This window comes from Lingula anatina, chromosome 5 (assembly GCF_051362555.1).
Source record: "Lingula anatina isolate TDL-2025a chromosome 5, LinAna3.0, whole genome shotgun sequence".
NCBI classification, from domain to species: domain Eukaryota; kingdom Metazoa; phylum Brachiopoda; class Lingulata; order Lingulida; family Lingulidae; genus Lingula; species Lingula anatina.
In genome coordinates, this window is record NC_141771.1 from 9350113 (window position 1) to 9367780 (window position 17668).

The window sequence follows — 17668 nt, forward strand, 5'->3', positions numbered from 1 at the left end:
TTCGGCAAATTGCTTTTGACTTGTATTCGACTTAAAGTAAAAAGAAAGAACAACTGAAATTAAAATGAAACATATATGAGATATATGAGAATTTTCACATTTTATTTTATCAACAATTATTTGAATCTGTTAACATTTCAACTGCGACAGCAATTCGAACTTTAAATATATACAAGTACAAATAACTGGTCCCCCAAACTCTGCCTAATTCTTAAAATCTAATGCCATTCAAACTAATACATTCAGAAATATACTTTTAATATTCGGTATAGTATTTAAAACGTAGCGGCATTTATGCAAATGTTATTGACAACGTCTTTAATATAAAGCGAATATTCTTATTCATATTCGTAAGTGAATAGTAAAATGCAAGTTTCAAATGCAAAACTAAATATATACTAACTATGTAACATTAAACCTTAACTACATATACTAGTAAAAACTCGAGGGCAAATCATTCATCCTCAATTACAGGTATCCTTCCCAAGTGTCTAGCGTTATATTGTCGGTTTCTATTCATTAAATACTGGTGACGAGCGTTTGCTGGCTGCAAGGCAATCACCAGCAGATGTCTGGAAGCCATGATGAACAAAGGCGTACACTGGAGGAGAGGATATCCCCCTTAGAACTGAGGAATTCTCAGAGTGACGGAAAGCACCTGCTGAGTAAGACTACAGCCATTGCCGTGTGTGGAACTCGGTGTGAACTTACAGAAACCAAGGATAAAATCAATCGATGCTGTAGTAGTTGAACATCGCTGTGTCTGAATATGATACCTTTTTATGAAAAATATCTAAAATTGGAACATAATACGTGTTTTATTGTTAACGTGACACATGATAAATCTAATCCCATTGCATATTTTACATCTTACACACTGCGTCTGGCATATCAGGAAAAAATAGCTACATCGTGCGTCTACTGTAAATTATACCTCGTAAATTATGTAACATCCACTTTAGGGAGTTTTTAAGAAAGATACATCAAATAAGGGAAATGCTTGTAACCTACAACATCTGATCACCTTGATATATGTTCTATTTCAAAACATAACAATCTATGTCGCCAATGTAATAACACACTCTCTAAAAAGATAAAAATAAAGAAAAGTAAAATATTGAGTAGCTCGTAACGCTAACATTGGGAACTAACATTAAAAATCTTTTGAAGTTGACCTACACATGGGTGGTGGTGGAAAATAATCTATCTTTAGGTAAACAAAAACATTTTCCTTGAATCTAAAACCTATAGAATGTCAAAGTGTTAAGCAGTAGCTAACTATTTCTCTTTGACACTGCTGCTTATAAAGGTCTCGCACCGACATCTCATTAATATTGGCATGGCATTGGTATGAGCATTGAGATTCACCTCACGTCCCTTCTACACTGTTATTACAAATATCCTGACTACATAGTTTAATATTTTTTAAAACATTCATGCCTGATACAGGCACTACTGATAATAAGCTTAAGGCTTTTAGGATTCACCCCTTAAAAAAATTGTATTTCAAGCTCAGCACACACATGTTCAGCACCACAATCATCGTCTGATGGCATCCAGAGAGTGGGTGTACATGCACATGTACCCCTGGGTCTTCCTCTAAGATTTAGGCTTAGAAATAATGAGCCTGTGAGTTAAATAAGACTTGAATACAATGAAAACTAATACTACTTCATGTTCATCTAGGAATGTCAAATAATGATCATATACAAAGCATCTATTAATTGATAACAAACAAAACAATCCAATTAAACTGATCTTCTCAAGCAAATTTACACACAATAAATAAAAACTTAAATGCTGTCTTTAATAAAACATCAGCCATTATTCATGGTTCATTGCAGTAATCTATCAATGTAAGCATGCCGTGAGTGGTTGTTTCTAATCTCATAAATAAATAATAGTAGTCAATATATCTTTGAGACTAGAAATGTGAAAGTATTTGACTATAATCTTAAGTTCAGTATTCTAAAAATATCTTGTAAGTCTGAGCATCAAGATGTTTGCAACCCCGTGTTTTGAAATCACTTTGAAATTCAAATTCAATGCAAATAAATATAACACATGGTATGTACAGCATTCTCTTTTTTTCTGCTTTATAACTAATTACTCATTCATCCAAAAATTTTTCTTTCCCAACAAGTGCTTCACTGAACATTACTTTGCATGCAGCTGATGTCTGTACATGGACTGGTCTTTATTAATCAAACTATCAACCCCTTTTGGCAAGTAGGTTCAATCAATGTTAAGAAAATGAAAATATTTGGAAATGAATCTATCATTACACTGGCCCCTACGGCAGACTCTTGAAGAGGTCAATTTGTATGTTATAATATTGTGATAGTTGTGACACGTGTCCATTGTGCTGGTTGTCAAATATCTTCTTGACAGAATCCAGAAAAAAAGTCTACTAAACTGAAAAAAAAAGTCATTTTAACCTTACTAAGGCTCAAACAAACTTCACTCTCTCCAGGTTTTGGCAAAAGTTTGCCAAATAATAATATAACATAAAATATCACCTGATTAAAAAAAGTATAATAACACATGACAAAGTTCACTTTTCTCTCCTCCTCTGACCTTCTGGTAACCTCTGACCCTTGAGTGACCTTTGCTGCCCCCTGGTGGCCTTATGTTTTAATGACTGGACCATGCAGTGGAGCATGGTGCGTCTTTGATTTCCAGGGCGGGTAGACAACAAATAGTAAGACTTGTACACCAGCTATTGCACAGCCTAGAGTATTAGGAATCTGGAACAATAAGGGAATAATGTAGGTATCAATAAGATATCATGGAATCAAGTGTACCAGTGAGATCTCAGGTAAGTACTAATGGTGAACTCAATAAGATCAGTGAGTAGATTTGTCCATTGTTCATCCAGATAAATAATATTCTTAATGAGTTATTGAAACAGATAAGTGACCTGACATATCTAAAACTTTAAAATTGATGGAAATGCTATTAAAGGTTATCACAAAAAATCTTAATATCATTATATTTGTGAATATTTCTGAAATACCAATTCATTAAACATTCTATAACAGAGAAGGAAATAATACCAGTAACTTTTTAAAATCATAATTTTATAAAAATATACTTTAAATCAACAACAAATGTATTCTGCATTAATGATATACTTACCAGTATGTTTTTATCTTTTAATAAATAACCATACAAAGCCCATTGTAAGGCCACTAGAAAGTTGACAGCTACAAGAGGAAAAGACATGGAGTCTGTGCTTTTATTTTTTAACACAGTTCTCTGAAATAAAACACATTTTGATTAGATAAATACCCAGTACTTCTGTTAAAGCCTCAATATCATACTGATATCCATAAAAAGCTGTGAGGTAGAGAGGTCAGCATACAAATTTGTATGCTCACCTCCCTCTGCCTTTCTTTACAAAATGGTAGAAAAGATAAGCTGTATTCTGCAGAGGCTGTTTCATCTATTAAGTACTGTAATATCTCCCTAATGGCATCTTTTCTTAACAAGTAATACTTCAAAAACTAGGCCAGGGATGTCTTGGATGTTCCACCTTCTTTAACATATTACATCTACTGGTGTATAATTATCATAATAATCACTGTTAATAAAGACATTAGGCAATGCATTACATACGTATGTTTTTAAATCTTTACAAAAATACATAAATATCTATCTTAAATTTAACATTTAATATCAATATTAATCACAAAATTTTCCAATCTGCTAAATCTTTTTTATTTATATGAAAAGTTTGCATGAAAATTCAAAATTAACAAATTTCTTCACAACAACAGGGGACCTGCACTAAAAGAGAAATGAAAAGAAACAGTATTAGTAGCAAACAATAACATGATAATTATCTTTAAAACTAAAATTAAAAACTTCAACAATATGATATCAATTCATGAGAAAAGGGGAGGGGAGGGCAGTTATTAAAAAAAAAAAACAAACTAAGTTTGACAATGTAGGACAATGCTATGCACACAGAAGATCACACACATTATTTATATATTCTTTTACATGAACACCACCATCTAAACATCCACACCAATACAAAAGCACATCAACAAGAGAAACTGAAGAGGATTTCCACATATAAAGACAAAAACAAACATACAGCACCTCTCTCTCACTCTCTCTCCTCTCAAACGTGTCTACTGCTGCACCTTCATATTCAACTCTACAAGAGCATACCCAAAAAGTAAAGGCCATTTCATACTGAAACACAAACAAATACAGAACAGCTCTCTCTCCCAATGCACAAGGGTAAGTAAACTGAAAGGGTCACATCTAGCAGTATAAGATAAAATGAAATAATCAGTACATGAAGAGACATCCCAACACAGAACAACTCTCTCTCCCCTTGCATGTCTATACAAACAAACTAACACATAGGAAAAGGTCTTCAAACAAAGGGCACACAAACTCACCAAGGTGGCTAATGGGGATGCAAATGTTGCTATGGACAACCCGCTGCCAATTAAACCAACAACGTTGGCAGCCACTGCTGTTGTTGGCGCCACATAGTGGCAGTAAGCTAACATCGGCAGTATGATTGCTAAGGCAGCTGCAAACTGCATGTATACCGTGCTCTGGAAATAATGGGGATAGAAATTGCAGTAGTTGTGACAATATTTTGTCACACCCAATGCAATAAAAATAGATTGCAACTATCACAGCAGTGTGGTTACAAGTTCTTGTCACTGATAAGAGAAATTCACACAGTTCTGCAACAAGACTAAAATGAAGAAAAAGAAATGGAAAAATGGAGTTAGTCATGAATATGAATAAGGGTTAATAAAAACAAAACAGAAACTGTGCTGTTAAATTCAAAGTAAGAATAATAGGTAAGGCCAAGCAATATGGAATAACATGAAGGGAAGACACAATTGTCAATATTTTCACCCTTTCTTCTTTTCCCTTACACTTTATTTTATTCTCCAAGAAAGAGGGGGTCATATAAGCATTTAGTAATCACTCAATTTTTCATAAATTTGGTTTAAAAGCTTGCCAAAAAGTTTTAGGAAAAAAAGCAAGATGCCATCTTGTCCAAACTCTCCTCCAATTTGTTTGGCCTCACAAAAAAAAAAAAAAAAAAAAAAAAAAAAAAAAAAAAAAAAAAAAAATTATCAGAACTAAAAACTCACCAAAGTAGCAAGTGGTGAGCAGTATGAACACAAAGAGAGCATACAGCCCACCAAGCCCACAACTTGTGTGGCTTTGGCTAAACTGGAGGCAAGGTATTTGGCATAGACTAGAGTGGGGACCACTACTGCAGCAGCAAAGGCAAATTGTTTGTAAATAAAGTGCTGGAATTAAAACCAACTTAATTATCGATTCCATTGGATGTTAGTGTTTTTGTGAAAAGGTGTGCTTCACAAGTGTGTGTGTGTGTGTGTGTGTGTGTGCACGCATGTGTGTGGTCTTTTCAACACAATGCCTTTCAAGTTATTGTTAAAAATTTAAACTGGTCTTCCAGCTGATAAAAGTTGAAGCCCTTACATGTGTTAATGATTCAAAAATGTTTTGAAAATTACCAGTACAAAGTTATCTTTTCTGTTCTTTCTAAAATGGTTTCCTGATAAAAAATGTAGAGGTCAAAATGGCTGACTCATTAGTCACAGTATTGATTTTAAGTGGAAAATCTAAAATAAATCTATATTAAAATGTAACAAAATCACACAAATCTACAAAAGCAAAACTTTTTCACCCAAAGATTGGAATATCTACTAGTAAGTTGTTAAAATCAGAAAAAAAATTAATGTAAGTTCACACAACTAAATTCAATAGTACCTACTTTCTTAGATGCTCGGAATGTTGTTTTTTTTTCAATATTTGCATCCTTACACCAAAAATTTAAATATTAGTTTGAAAAAGCAAAGTTTGTTAAAGAAGCAATTATATACAGGATTTGGCCAATATAAAATAAAAATGTGGAAATAACAAACACGAAAAAATATAACAGAATACATGTAACCATAACATAATGTTCCCATGTGGGTTAAACTAAGTGACATAACTTGCAAACTAAGTGACCAACATATTTTATTTCAAACAACATTAATCTTGGACTTGTATTTTTAACAGTTACTAGTAATGGACTATGAATCAATAACTGCCAAATAGCAATGAAGTGATCATTGGCATGAATCAAATGTGCTTGGACACAAATATTGCCATTGTTTGTTGAGTCAAACATCTTTGTCTCAAACCTCCCAAGCCAACAAATTTTTTTCTCGAAAAATGCTTGTTACTTTCATAATCAGTTTTTTTTCACCTGAGCTTCAGCATTAATTTTCCAATTCTTGAGACAATTCCTCCTCATACACTCAATTTTTTTCAAAATTTCAAAATACAGATAAAGATACCCCATTATCAAACTCACCTTCTGTAGACTATATATATAATATATAAATATGTAAACTGTTTGGAAGCAAAGTCCAACTATATTAACCAAGATTATTGTGGGGTCATGGATTAAGGTCCCATACTTCAGCCACACCACAGCTCTGAGAAAGAAAAATATAATAAAATATCATTATAAACAGTCAAATATTTTCAATGTGAAAAGTAGTTTTTTTGTAAATGTAAAAAGTAGCATATCTTAAATTCTCAAAAGTGGCATATAAAATATATATTACTTATTGCTTAAAAGCTAAATTACAATCTAGGTCAGATCCACTCATTTTGACACTGCTGGCATCCTATAACGCCCTCTTGCATCAAGGGGTGCGGGTATATGCATGAGAGGTTCTGCCTAGTAATTACGTGACTGGAATTTTATGCATTCTGCATTTCCTCCACAGCTTTTCTACCAATTTATTAATAAAACTTACTCAACCAAAATGCTGATGCCCAGATATAAATACCCAGTGATTTGTAAAAACTGTGACTTTCATGTGACATTTCATGTATAAATATAGAGCGGTAAATAAGTTACAGGATCAGACATTTTTTTATACATTTCTCAATTCCATAAACTAAGGCTTTCCTACTTGTTTACTGTATAACATCCAACACACTGTTTCACTAAGGGCCATGACATGACCTTTTTACAGAACAGTAAAACAGATATTATAACAAAAAATAATAATAATAAATAGAAACAGAAGAAAAAACAGCCCTTTCTCCAATGATCTTCAATTTGAACAGCTCATACAAAATCCAGCAACTTTTTAATCGCTCTTAGCACATAAACAGAAAAATATCTTCCAGTTCTAAAGTCATACTTACCCCACAAAGAAAGAGAGGTAGGGGACCAGAGACACTTCATGTGTGTTACCTTGCTTTACTATCTTATGTGCAGAATGTCTGGAATGATAAGGAAACGGTATAATCAATTTGTCAATTTCTATCTGTTAGGGATAAATCTTCATAAATCTACAACTACTACTACTACTACTACTACAGTACTTAACTAATACTACTACTATACTACAGTAACTACTACTACTACTTATAATGATAATAATAATAATAATAATAATAATAATAATAACAATAGAAATTATTGGTCTTAAAGAGTTCATCTTAAATCTTTAATTCCATTAAATATCTTCATTACCGTATGTGGGCTTTTTGTGTGTGTGTGTGTGTGTGTGTGTGTCAACTTCTATGTGAGTCAAGACTACCATTCAGTCTCAGACCCCATTACCAAATATACAATTGGGCTATGTAGATTGACCCAACTCTACGGTTTCTCGCTAAGTGCAATCAGCTTAACTGAATGACCCCCCTCTTGTTTCCAACATACCCCTATAATCACCACATTTTCTGTATAATTCAACTTATCACCAGGAGGAGGCATGCCATTCAGTTAAGCTGACTGCAGTTAGCGAGAGTCCCTGCAGAGTTGGGTCAATCCAGGTAGATCGACGGTGTTATATAAAGTTTATGGGACAGGGGCCTTATGTTGTGCCAGGGTCCCTGGTGATTATACTCACATTCCTGCTAGAAAGGCCACAAAGGTAAAGAGTGTGGCTGTCCACTGAACTACCACTTTCAGTGTCAAGGTTTCAAAATATAGCATGGCCCCCTAAAAAATATATAAAGTAATAATTGAAATAACTTAAAAATGGTTCATTTAAAAAAGATACAAGTTACAAGTAGGTTATAGAATAGAACATGATACCGCATTACATAAAATATAAAACTGTTTTAACACACTCTAAACCAACCCAATGAACATAAATGTAGTTACTGGTACAGTATATGTTCAATTCAACCACCAGCTATACATATCAAAAATCACTTCACCTGAATAAATCCTACTCTGAAAAAAAGATTAAGAAACCAAAACCAATACCTAACCCTTAACAGTTCTAGAATATGCAACCTCAAATATCTGCCATGATCTAGCTATAATTCAAAAACATACCGAGAAAATATGCCCTCCATTTTTGACAGGCATGCTGAATGTACTAGTAGCCACTGGTCAAATGCAATCAACCATGCACAAACACACAACCATGCACACACACACACAAAAAGCCCACATACCGTAAGGAATCAATATTTTCAATGGGCAAATCTTATCAAACTTTAAGAGCCATAATTGTATTATTACAAAAACTATTTTTCTATATAGCATTTGTGGTGCTTTTACAGGATAGAATAGAACAACAGAGTAGCCTGCTTTTTAATTTTGTTGCTACCACTTAAAGTAATGTTCTAATTTGAATAAATTTTATGAAATTATGACTTAAGATTTATTGAGTATCTGTAAAACTCACAATTCTCCCTCATTGAAAAGTCCGAGTGATTACCGTAAATCTATTACATACAATCAGTCTACTGACTGTACTATAAAGCCCAGTGTTTATGATATAAGGTCCATAGAAAAAGGTATGAACATTAGTCTGAGTGGGTGTACTCAGTTCAGCTACAGTAGCTTTAAGCTGCATTATGTAAGGATGGGAAAGTTACCAGTACATGGATTAGTAGTTGTGCCATGGGGCAGTTTATCATCAAGTTGACTGGGGTAGAGGATGGGGCAGGGCTTTAAATTAACCACCTTTGACATGAAATTTAAGATTACACCCCACTTAAACATCTTTTCATAAGCTTGCACTTTCAACAGACTCTTCACACACTGCACTCACCACTTGGAATAATGCAACACTATGTTAAGTCAAGAGGAAAGCAAAGACAATACCCTAGCCTTTCTTGACTGTTTAATCTCTTTGCACCTTAACCACCCATATGTATCACACAAAACAAAATACTTCACACTATATGCCTTGACCAACAGGTATAGTGTGAAGTGTATGGTTACGTTAATATGAAAAGGCATGGTGGGCATTCAATTTATATATGTAATTATATGCCAATATTGTTCCTGCCTCTGCTACTTCCATAATACATGATAGTATACATAAGAGAACAAAATATGACATGATATGAATTCAATGTGCTGGATTGGTACTGGTGGATATTCATAACAAGTTGTGGGAAATCAAGGATAAGTCTTAGATAAAATGACACCATTACCAAAATTGTGCATTTATTTTAAAATATAAATGAAGTATCGAAAAGGGATTTGAGGTGCGTGTGTGTGTGTGTGTGTGTGTGTGTGTGTGTGTGGGGGGGGGGGGGGCTTTGTAGGTCACAATGGCCCACAGAAGCCTGTGCAGAATTTCTGGTCACTTCTCTTTTGTCTGTTAAAATGGGATGCACTTTTTTCTTTTATCTGTTTTCATAACTGGAATATTGGCCAATGTCCTCTTAGCTGACACGTGCTCCATGTTCACACAGATATAAGTGTGTAGTGGTTTTAAGAAAAATTCTGATTGCCATATTTCCTTACCACATGTAACCACAATAACCATATTAGTTTTGGGGTTAAAAAGTTATTAAAAATGTATTTCTCAAGTGAAGTATTCAACAGATGACATTCTTTAATGACTACTAGTAATTTAAAAAAATCTTTTTAAAAATGTTAATGTTTATAATTCCAATAATGACGTTTTAACAAAGATATTGTAGTAAATTACTATAATGGAACTAATTTCACAAAATAAATGTTAATGCTGAGTTGAGGGTTTTCAGAAAGGGGTGGGAGATAGTACTAGGGGGAGGGATACTTTTGACCCTGGGGCAGGGAAGTTATATAACACCTGGATACATCACATCACATGACAATATATCAAAGACATTGATGACTGAAATGGAATTCATCCCCAGATAACACATATCTTTGATAAACGCTTTCACCACACGAATGATACATTAAATTAACTTTTAAGGTTTCTTTCTTTTTCAAATACAACTGGAATCTATTTGCATCATTTAAAATAATTCAGACCAAAGTCTGTGAGATCAAGTGCACTTCACCTTGTTCTATATAAATCCTCTTATATCACATCAGTTCTTAAATCAACTCTACCATATGGTGTTTCCTATAATATTAACTCTAATATGTGTGCAATAGCCAATACTGTGCTAGGTTTACAAATACCAGATAAAACTGCATCACAATTTTATGTTAACCTTTTGTGCATGTTGAGTAGATGCTGAAAAGATGACTGTAAAAGACGGCAATTTTTATGGACAAATACTATACTAGTATGTTATAAATATTTTATATTAGATTCACCACTTGCCAGTAAAACTTACAATAGTAGAGAGTCCCAAACTAAATGGACGTCCCTTAGCTTTATAAAGTGAAGAATTAACAAGACAATTTATTTTGAACATTTGTCCTGCTTTCTCAAACAATGATAAACAAAAGCATGCATGCAATTTTGATACAGGCAATTACTTTTCTGAATATGTTGTTAGACAGCATTTTTCACTGAGGTTAAGATTTCACAATCAATTAATTAATGTCTACAGAATATTTTCTTTTCTACTTAAATCTGAAACTCCTGAAACCAAGTTACAGGCAAGTGAGAAGAGGGGATACAACTTCTATATATTCATTACGTCTTGTGATAAACATTTTTTCAAGTAGGCCTATTTACAACACATAAAACAATAAATATATAATATTATTATGTATTTGGCAGATTGTTCATAACAGGTGTAAAGTAGAGACCAAAACTAGGTACTTAAATCCAATAATTTGTACACCAGCATCTTATATTACATATTAATAATTATTAATATTAACAACAATGCAGACTTGACACATGTTTTACATTGTACATGTATGAGTGGTTGCTTATCATTATTTTAACAATATTTCTCAGACAGATATGTGAAATGTGTTATTGAGGATAATCAAAATCCACTACATACAGTGACAAGTTATAGTTATAAGAAAACTGATGATAAAATAAAATATTAATAATTAAAGAACAAATTTAATGAATGTTTACATGAAATAATTATTCGTTAAATTGTATGATATAAATTAATAATACGACATTAATGGGCGTTTAAAGGTCACAATATGTTTCGTGCCACAATTATGCGGTTAAAACATGTATTTTTAAAATCTGTTTAATCAGATTTTATGATATCATGCCATGGGTACGTCTCGATATCTAACGTAGTGCTAGTACTGCAGCAGTGTACAAGTATGCTGTACGCAGTGCACAAAATTAGCTCTGGACAGTGACAGCGGTTCCAAAGTTATCCGGCGGTCAAGTTCTCAGTTTAATCCAGGTTACGATTTGTAAACGTTGAAGGGCATGATAAGTATTACATGAAAATATGACTAAAATTTTACAATCCTATGAATGAATGAATAATTACAGCACAATATTGTAAAACTCACCATTTCTCCAGTTCTGCCACGCTTCCGGAAGTGATGTTGTGTTTATCTGATTAATGTCGCAAAAACAACACCAATGTAACATATCTTGAAATTATTACTACAGCAACTTAAGTGATTGATTTTACTTCTTTAAATTATGTTCCTTCTTTGCACATTGTATTTTGTCTGTTTTCAAAGGAAGACGTGTTAACTTTGTGGTCAAAAGTTTACGACAATGAAGTACCTTCGCACGGAGAGCATATGTAAACATCAGACATTCCGGTGAATAAATGTGAGCGAAAATATCAATTTAAGTAAATTCTGTGAATGAGAGTACAAGATTAATTATTCAAAACACAAGTGAACTTTCATGCTATTCGTGTGCTGTCGTAATATGTACTTTTTGCGCACTAGGGCGGATAGCATTTCAAATAGTCTGTAGCCTAGGAACCGTAAACATATTTTGCATTCGCTAAATTATACCATACATAAGCACGAAAATGCATGCGCTAGCATACCTATTTAGGTTTTAAGATGTGTTCTTCATGTACTAACGTAGCAGGCATAGAAATATAATTAAAACTAAAAGAGCAAACGCATGACTGCTTGTGCTTAGGGTATATCTGATATATTACCAAATGTAATATCAATTAACTTATTTATTAAACGGTCATAAATTTTGATGTAATGATTCCTTTCTTTCTTCAGTGAGCCAGACATCATTTGTTTAACAAAAGAACTATGTAACCTGCTTAGGGACATAGGGACGCAGCTGGCCAGCAGTTGGCACTGAGGAATTCATAATAGTATGCTCACAGTATGGATGACAGCATGGGGCACTGGTATATCCAGTCATTTTAATACACAGCGGAGGAAGATTGAGCAATTGAACAATGACTACATACCATCATGTTTGATTTATCAAATATAATGACTCAAAACATTTTTAACTTTGGCCTCCGATGTTTCCAAGCAAACGGGCGTCAGTTTATCCTTTTTTTAAAATAATTTCTGCTATTCAAATTGAATGGCACTGCCCCTCTCAGCACAGAAAATTGGCAAACTATGTGTGTCTAGAATCCACAGCATGTGAATGTATGAATATGAATATTACAAAATACTTGTACAATGTAAATGAACAACACAAGAACATAAAATGAGTGATGTTCCGTATTCTGCAGAGCAGATTGACGAACTGCTCAAATGTGCCATCTGTCTGGACCGCTTCCGCAATCCCAAACTTCTTCCATGCCAGCACACCTTCTGTGAGTCTCCATGTCTGGAGGGATTGCTGACGGCTGGGTCCAGGGTGTTGAAATGCCCAGAGTGTCGATCTGAACATTTTCTACCATTAAGTGGAGTCAGATCTCTGCCCAATAATAGATTCATTTTAAGCTTCCTTGATATTGCTAGAAATGGGAACCAACAAACGAGGACCTCTTCTTCTAGTTGTCAGGTAGGTTAAACGGGTACTGTATTTAGTTTTATTTCATTTTCACAATTTGAAAGAAATTGGTCATTAATTATTGTTTATTTTTCATTAGAATACGTCTTTAATAATTTTGAAATGTGTTAGAAAAAATAAAATCATATATTAAATATGGATCTATGACAATTACTTCGCACTGTAAATTGTATTTTGATTTATTTTATTATATAATTCAAATGCATGAAAACTGTAAAGTTAAAGGCAGAGTCTATGATGTTTTCAAAATTTAGGTTTGTGAAACAGAGGCTGCAGAAGCTCTAGTTAGGTGCGCTCACTGTAACAAGCAAGTCTGCGGCAACTGTCAAAGGTCACATGTCAATCAGCTGAAACATGAGGTGGGACGCCTCGTTAACCAAATGCGACGTGGTGTACCCAAGCTCTCTGATTGCATTGGTAGGGTGGAGCAGACCACCACTCATATTCAACAGAGGGCTGATGCCCTCAAGTCTGAAGTAACTCAGGTACTAAAAGGAATATTTTAAAGTAGCATTTTTACCACTGTTTTATTTGCCTTTATTATTATTTTTAGAGGTTTTTCATTAAGATAGTGACCAATACTTTAAATGTACAAGTATTGTTGCCATGAAAGTTTGTGAAATTCTAGTTAAAAAAATTCTTTTACATGTAAAATTTGCAAATTAAAATAAAAACAAATGATTTCCACTATATAGATTTCACATATATCAGTATTGTTTTATTTCTCTGACCAGGTGATAGAACTTCAGATCAAAGCCCTCAGAGACAGAGAGCGTATGCTGCACAGTGAGGTGGACACCTTCCTTCAGGCTGAGTCTAGATCACAGCGACTCCATCAAGAAAACATGGAAGTGGAACTGGCCAGTTTGTCCAGCTACTGTGATGCTACAGAGGATGTCCTGAACAGGGACAACAGTGCTGTCCCCGACCTCGACCTTGTCAACATGAAGAGGCAGTGCCAGGAGTATTTGGACCAGCTACAGGAGGCAACACAGGAGGGGTCTGTCCCCAGGAGACAAATGAGGCTAGAGGTCCAGTCGCAACCCCTTCATTCTCACATAATGAACCTGGGACAGCTTGTAGTCTCTGCCACAAGCACAAGATCAGCCAATGGACCCAGTAGTAGGCATGCTTATGGTAATACAAATTCTGAATTAAGTACAAGCAATTCTAATACTGGGTCAAGGTTAAGTCAAGGTAATCAAGGTCAAGTTAGCTCAGGTCAAGGTCAGTCAGGTCAAGGTCACTCAGGTCAGGCTAGTGGAGGTTCCAATGCTGCAGGCAGCAGGATATCCCCAAGAGCTGTAGATAGAGGCTCGTATGCTCTATATGTGGGAAGTCACCATCTTGTTGATGGGTTGTCCCCAAGACAGAATCATCAGTTAGTGAGCCGTGGTTTGGAGACTGCTCTAAGTAGGCCAAGTGCCACTGCTTCAGTGAACACAAATAATGCACAGAGACTTCTCAACAGGGCACGGAATACATACAGTGGTAATGATGATAGGCCTGCAGGTATGATGGGAGGGGGTGCCAGCAGTACATATAGTCCAAGGCAGTTGAATAATAATGTCATCCCAAGGGATAGACAAAGGAATGATATTAGTAGGACCACTCAGGGAGCAGCAAATACTTTCCCAAGGACTAATAGGTCAACAGCTTCAAACCAGACAGCCAGTCAGATTACAAGGCAGAGCCCACAACCAGTCAGAGATTCTGTACCAAATGGTACAGTTGAGACAAGAATTAGAGAAAGGACATTTGTGTTGGAGGATGCTAGTCAAGGTACCACTGAGGCGGATGAGAGGGATGGTACGCAGGCGAGAAGGTACCGAACCCCTGTGACATTTGACATTCCACTGGATGACAGCATCCTTGAAATTCTTGAGGAGACAGAGGATGTGAACCGTGCAGCTATATCATTCCGCTACAGCACCAGCGATAGTTCTGTGATTGCCTCTCCCAGAAATGGGTATCAAAGTAAAGGAGAGATGCTTTTGAAGATAGGTCAACGAGGGACAGATGCCAATAGGTTCACATGGCCGAGAGGTGTGGCCATTTTTCCTGACAATGAGAATATAGTTGTAGCTGACAGCAGTAATCACAGGCTGCAAATATTTGACAAACGTGGGAGGTTTCTGAAGACGTTTGGCTCCTATGGACAAGGGGAGGGAGAGTTTGACTCTCTAGCTGGGGTTTGTGTGAACAGTATGAGACAGATCATTGTTAGTGACAGGTATAACCATCGCATACAGATCTTAGACAGAAATGGTCACTTTGTTAAGGAATTTGGAGAAGAGGGTGATGGTGACGGGCAGCTTAGCTATCCATGGGGTGTGGCCTGTGATGACATGGGCTTCATTTATGTCTGTGACAAAGAAAACCATCGGATACAGGTGTTTCAGCTGGACGGAACTTTTGTCAGAAAGTTTGGCAGTTTGGGCAGTGAAAATGGCCAGTTCGAAAATCCTTATTATATCACTGTCAGTCCAGATAATAAGGTTATTGTAAGTGACAGCAGCAACCATCGTGTACAGGTATTTGACACTTATGGACACCACCTGTTGACCTTTGGCTCTGTTGGTGTCCACCCTGGTCAGATGAAATACCCCAGAGGAGTAGCTGTGGATGATCAGGGCTTTATCCTGGTAGCTGATAGTGGCAATAATAGAATACAGGTTTTCAGGAGTAATGGCCAAAGTTTTTGTTCGTTTGGCAGCTGGGGGAGTGGTGATGGACAGTTGAAGGGTATAGAGGGCGTGGCTGTCATGGCTGATGGACAGGTTGTGGTATCTGATAGGGAAAATCATAGACTTCAGTTGTTTTAGCTTGGACTTGATATAGCAATAGAGGGACAGATTCTAGAAAAGGGTACTGTAACTGTTCTGAAATGGTAAGACAATTAACATGTTTTCTGTTTGCATGTGAGCATTGAAGGAGCAACGTTCAATTTAACATAACATTCAAAATTCAATGCAAAGATAACATTATGAAAGATATCCTGGATGTAGTGCAGCTTCGACTTAGGGCGCATTCCCATAGACTTTAGATCGATCTATCCCCGTGGGGAGTCTCACTAGATTACAGTCAGATAATCCGGCTTGAATGTCTGTCCCACCTACTACAAGCTGTAAGGGGGTAATTAACTGTCGTGTGGACTCAGCTGATTGCAATTTAGCATGAACCCCCAGGGAGTTAGGTCGATCTAGTAAGATCGATCTAAATCTCTGGAAATGCCCTCTAACTCACGTGTACACACTGGTAAAAGTAGAATCTATTTGCCTTCAGAACTGGGTGAAGTAGGACCCAGGACATGCTGGGGAGGGGGGGGGGGAGTGTCCATCTGCCTGTATAAGTGAGTTTGGTTTTAAGCAGGACGCTATTCAGTTAGTGATTATGCAAGTTAAATGCAGGGGAAAGGGGAGAGTGATTTTGGTTGGTAATAGATAAGTAAAGGATTTTAAAAGAATCTGGTGCTTTACTGTCAGTGGTCAGTGTTATGTAAAACTGTGTAGTACCTGTATATATATATATATATGTATGTATTTATCTCATTCCACTCCAGTTGTTACACAAAGGCAGTACACACAGACTTCAGTTCAAAGAGGTGCACCATTTAATGATCAAAGTGTTTGAAGAAAGATATTGAAGATGAATAAAATACATTATTAGCCACTCTTGATATTGGAATGATGTGGGTTAATTAATTGAGAAAACAATTATTCATTTTCTTTCTTTTCTTTGTTGTATGTATGCTGTATTGTATCACTGTGTTAGTTTTTATGATGAAGCTCAATTCAATTTACAGTTTTCATATTAACATTTTGTATTTACGTATTTAACATTGGAATATTTTTAATTGGTGACTACTTTTAAGTTTAGGAATATTTTTTCAAATGTATCTTTGAAACAAAAAGTGTTTAAAGAAGCTTTAATTTTTCCTGACTCTGAACTTTTTGCTTTCAGTTAAACTGACAATTTTTTTTTTAATATTGCAAAAAAAAAAAAAAAAAGAAAAAGAGGATATCTTTGTTAATGTCTTATACTGGTAGTTTATATGACTGTACTCTTGTTATATTGATATTGTTATCATATTTTAGATAATTTTCATATAAATGAGATATTATGAGTTAGCATCTCAGAATATTATATGTAAACATGATTTATTGTGATATAGAAAAAAATATAGCAAAGTTTTTTTTTTTTTTTTTTTGAGAAATTTTGGAACATTCGAGTTGGACTGTCTGTAGATTTTATACGTGACTGTTATCATAAACGTGTTACCAGGTAATACATTCTTGATGTTATCAATTAGTTAAGGGCAGTTTTACATTATGTAGACATATATTTTATAAGTCGACAGGTAATTTAATTATGCTTATATTTAAATGGATTCATTGTGGAAATAGCGTTGGATGGAAGCATCTAATAATCAAGAAATTGGTAATAATAAATTTGTATATCTTTCCCAAATTGTTTTTGTGTTCATGAAAATTATTTGGGTTTTTACAGAAGTAGAAAAT

At 35.0% G+C, this 17668-nt stretch overlaps 2 protein-coding genes across 8 annotated transcripts; one reads left to right on the plus strand and one right to left on the minus strand.

Annotated features, from left to right (window-relative positions):
• Nucleotides 1–76: 76 nt before the first annotated feature.
• On the minus strand, nucleotides 77–11858 carry LOC106181101 (sugar transporter SWEET1). Of its 6 annotated transcripts, XR_015334501.1 has the most exons (9): nucleotides 8751–8903; nucleotides 7929–8020; nucleotides 7219–7296; nucleotides 6371–6494; nucleotides 5133–5294; nucleotides 4416–4577; nucleotides 3139–3258; nucleotides 1294–2747; nucleotides 77–1175 (listed from the first exon to the last, which is right to left on the minus strand). XR_015334501.1 is itself a non-coding variant. In XM_013565384.2 (8 exons), the coding sequence occupies exons 1-8, from the start codon at nucleotides 11705–11707 to the stop codon at nucleotides 2628–2630; spliced, it is 861 nt and encodes a 286-aa protein (XP_013420838.1). In that variant the 5' UTR covers nucleotides 11708–11858; the 3' UTR covers nucleotides 77–2627. The 6 variants fall into 6 exon arrangements, 5 of the variants coding, with proteins under 5 accessions (XP_013420838.1, XP_086869146.1, XP_086869147.1 ...); XM_013565384.2 differs by lacking the exon at nucleotides 8751–8903 and adding an exon at nucleotides 11705–11858 and having other exon boundaries at nucleotides 77–2747; XM_087013020.1 differs by having other exon boundaries at nucleotides 77–2747.
• On the plus strand, nucleotides 11500–17612 carry LOC106181100 (uncharacterized). Of its 2 annotated transcripts, XM_087013019.1 has the most exons (5): nucleotides 11500–11592; nucleotides 11882–11975; nucleotides 12392–13139; nucleotides 13403–13633; nucleotides 13883–17612. In XM_087013019.1, exons 3-5 carry the CDS (start codon nucleotides 12840–12842, stop codon nucleotides 15971–15973), a joined length of 2622 nt encoding a protein of 873 aa, XP_086869145.1. In that variant the 5' UTR covers nucleotides 11500–11592; nucleotides 11882–11975; nucleotides 12392–12839; the 3' UTR covers nucleotides 15974–17612. The 2 variants fall into 2 exon arrangements, with proteins under 2 accessions (XP_086869145.1, XP_013420834.2); XM_013565380.2 differs by lacking the exons at nucleotides 11500–11592; nucleotides 11882–11975 and adding an exon at nucleotides 12044–12117.
• The last annotated feature ends 56 nt before the right edge of the window (nucleotides 17613–17668 follow it).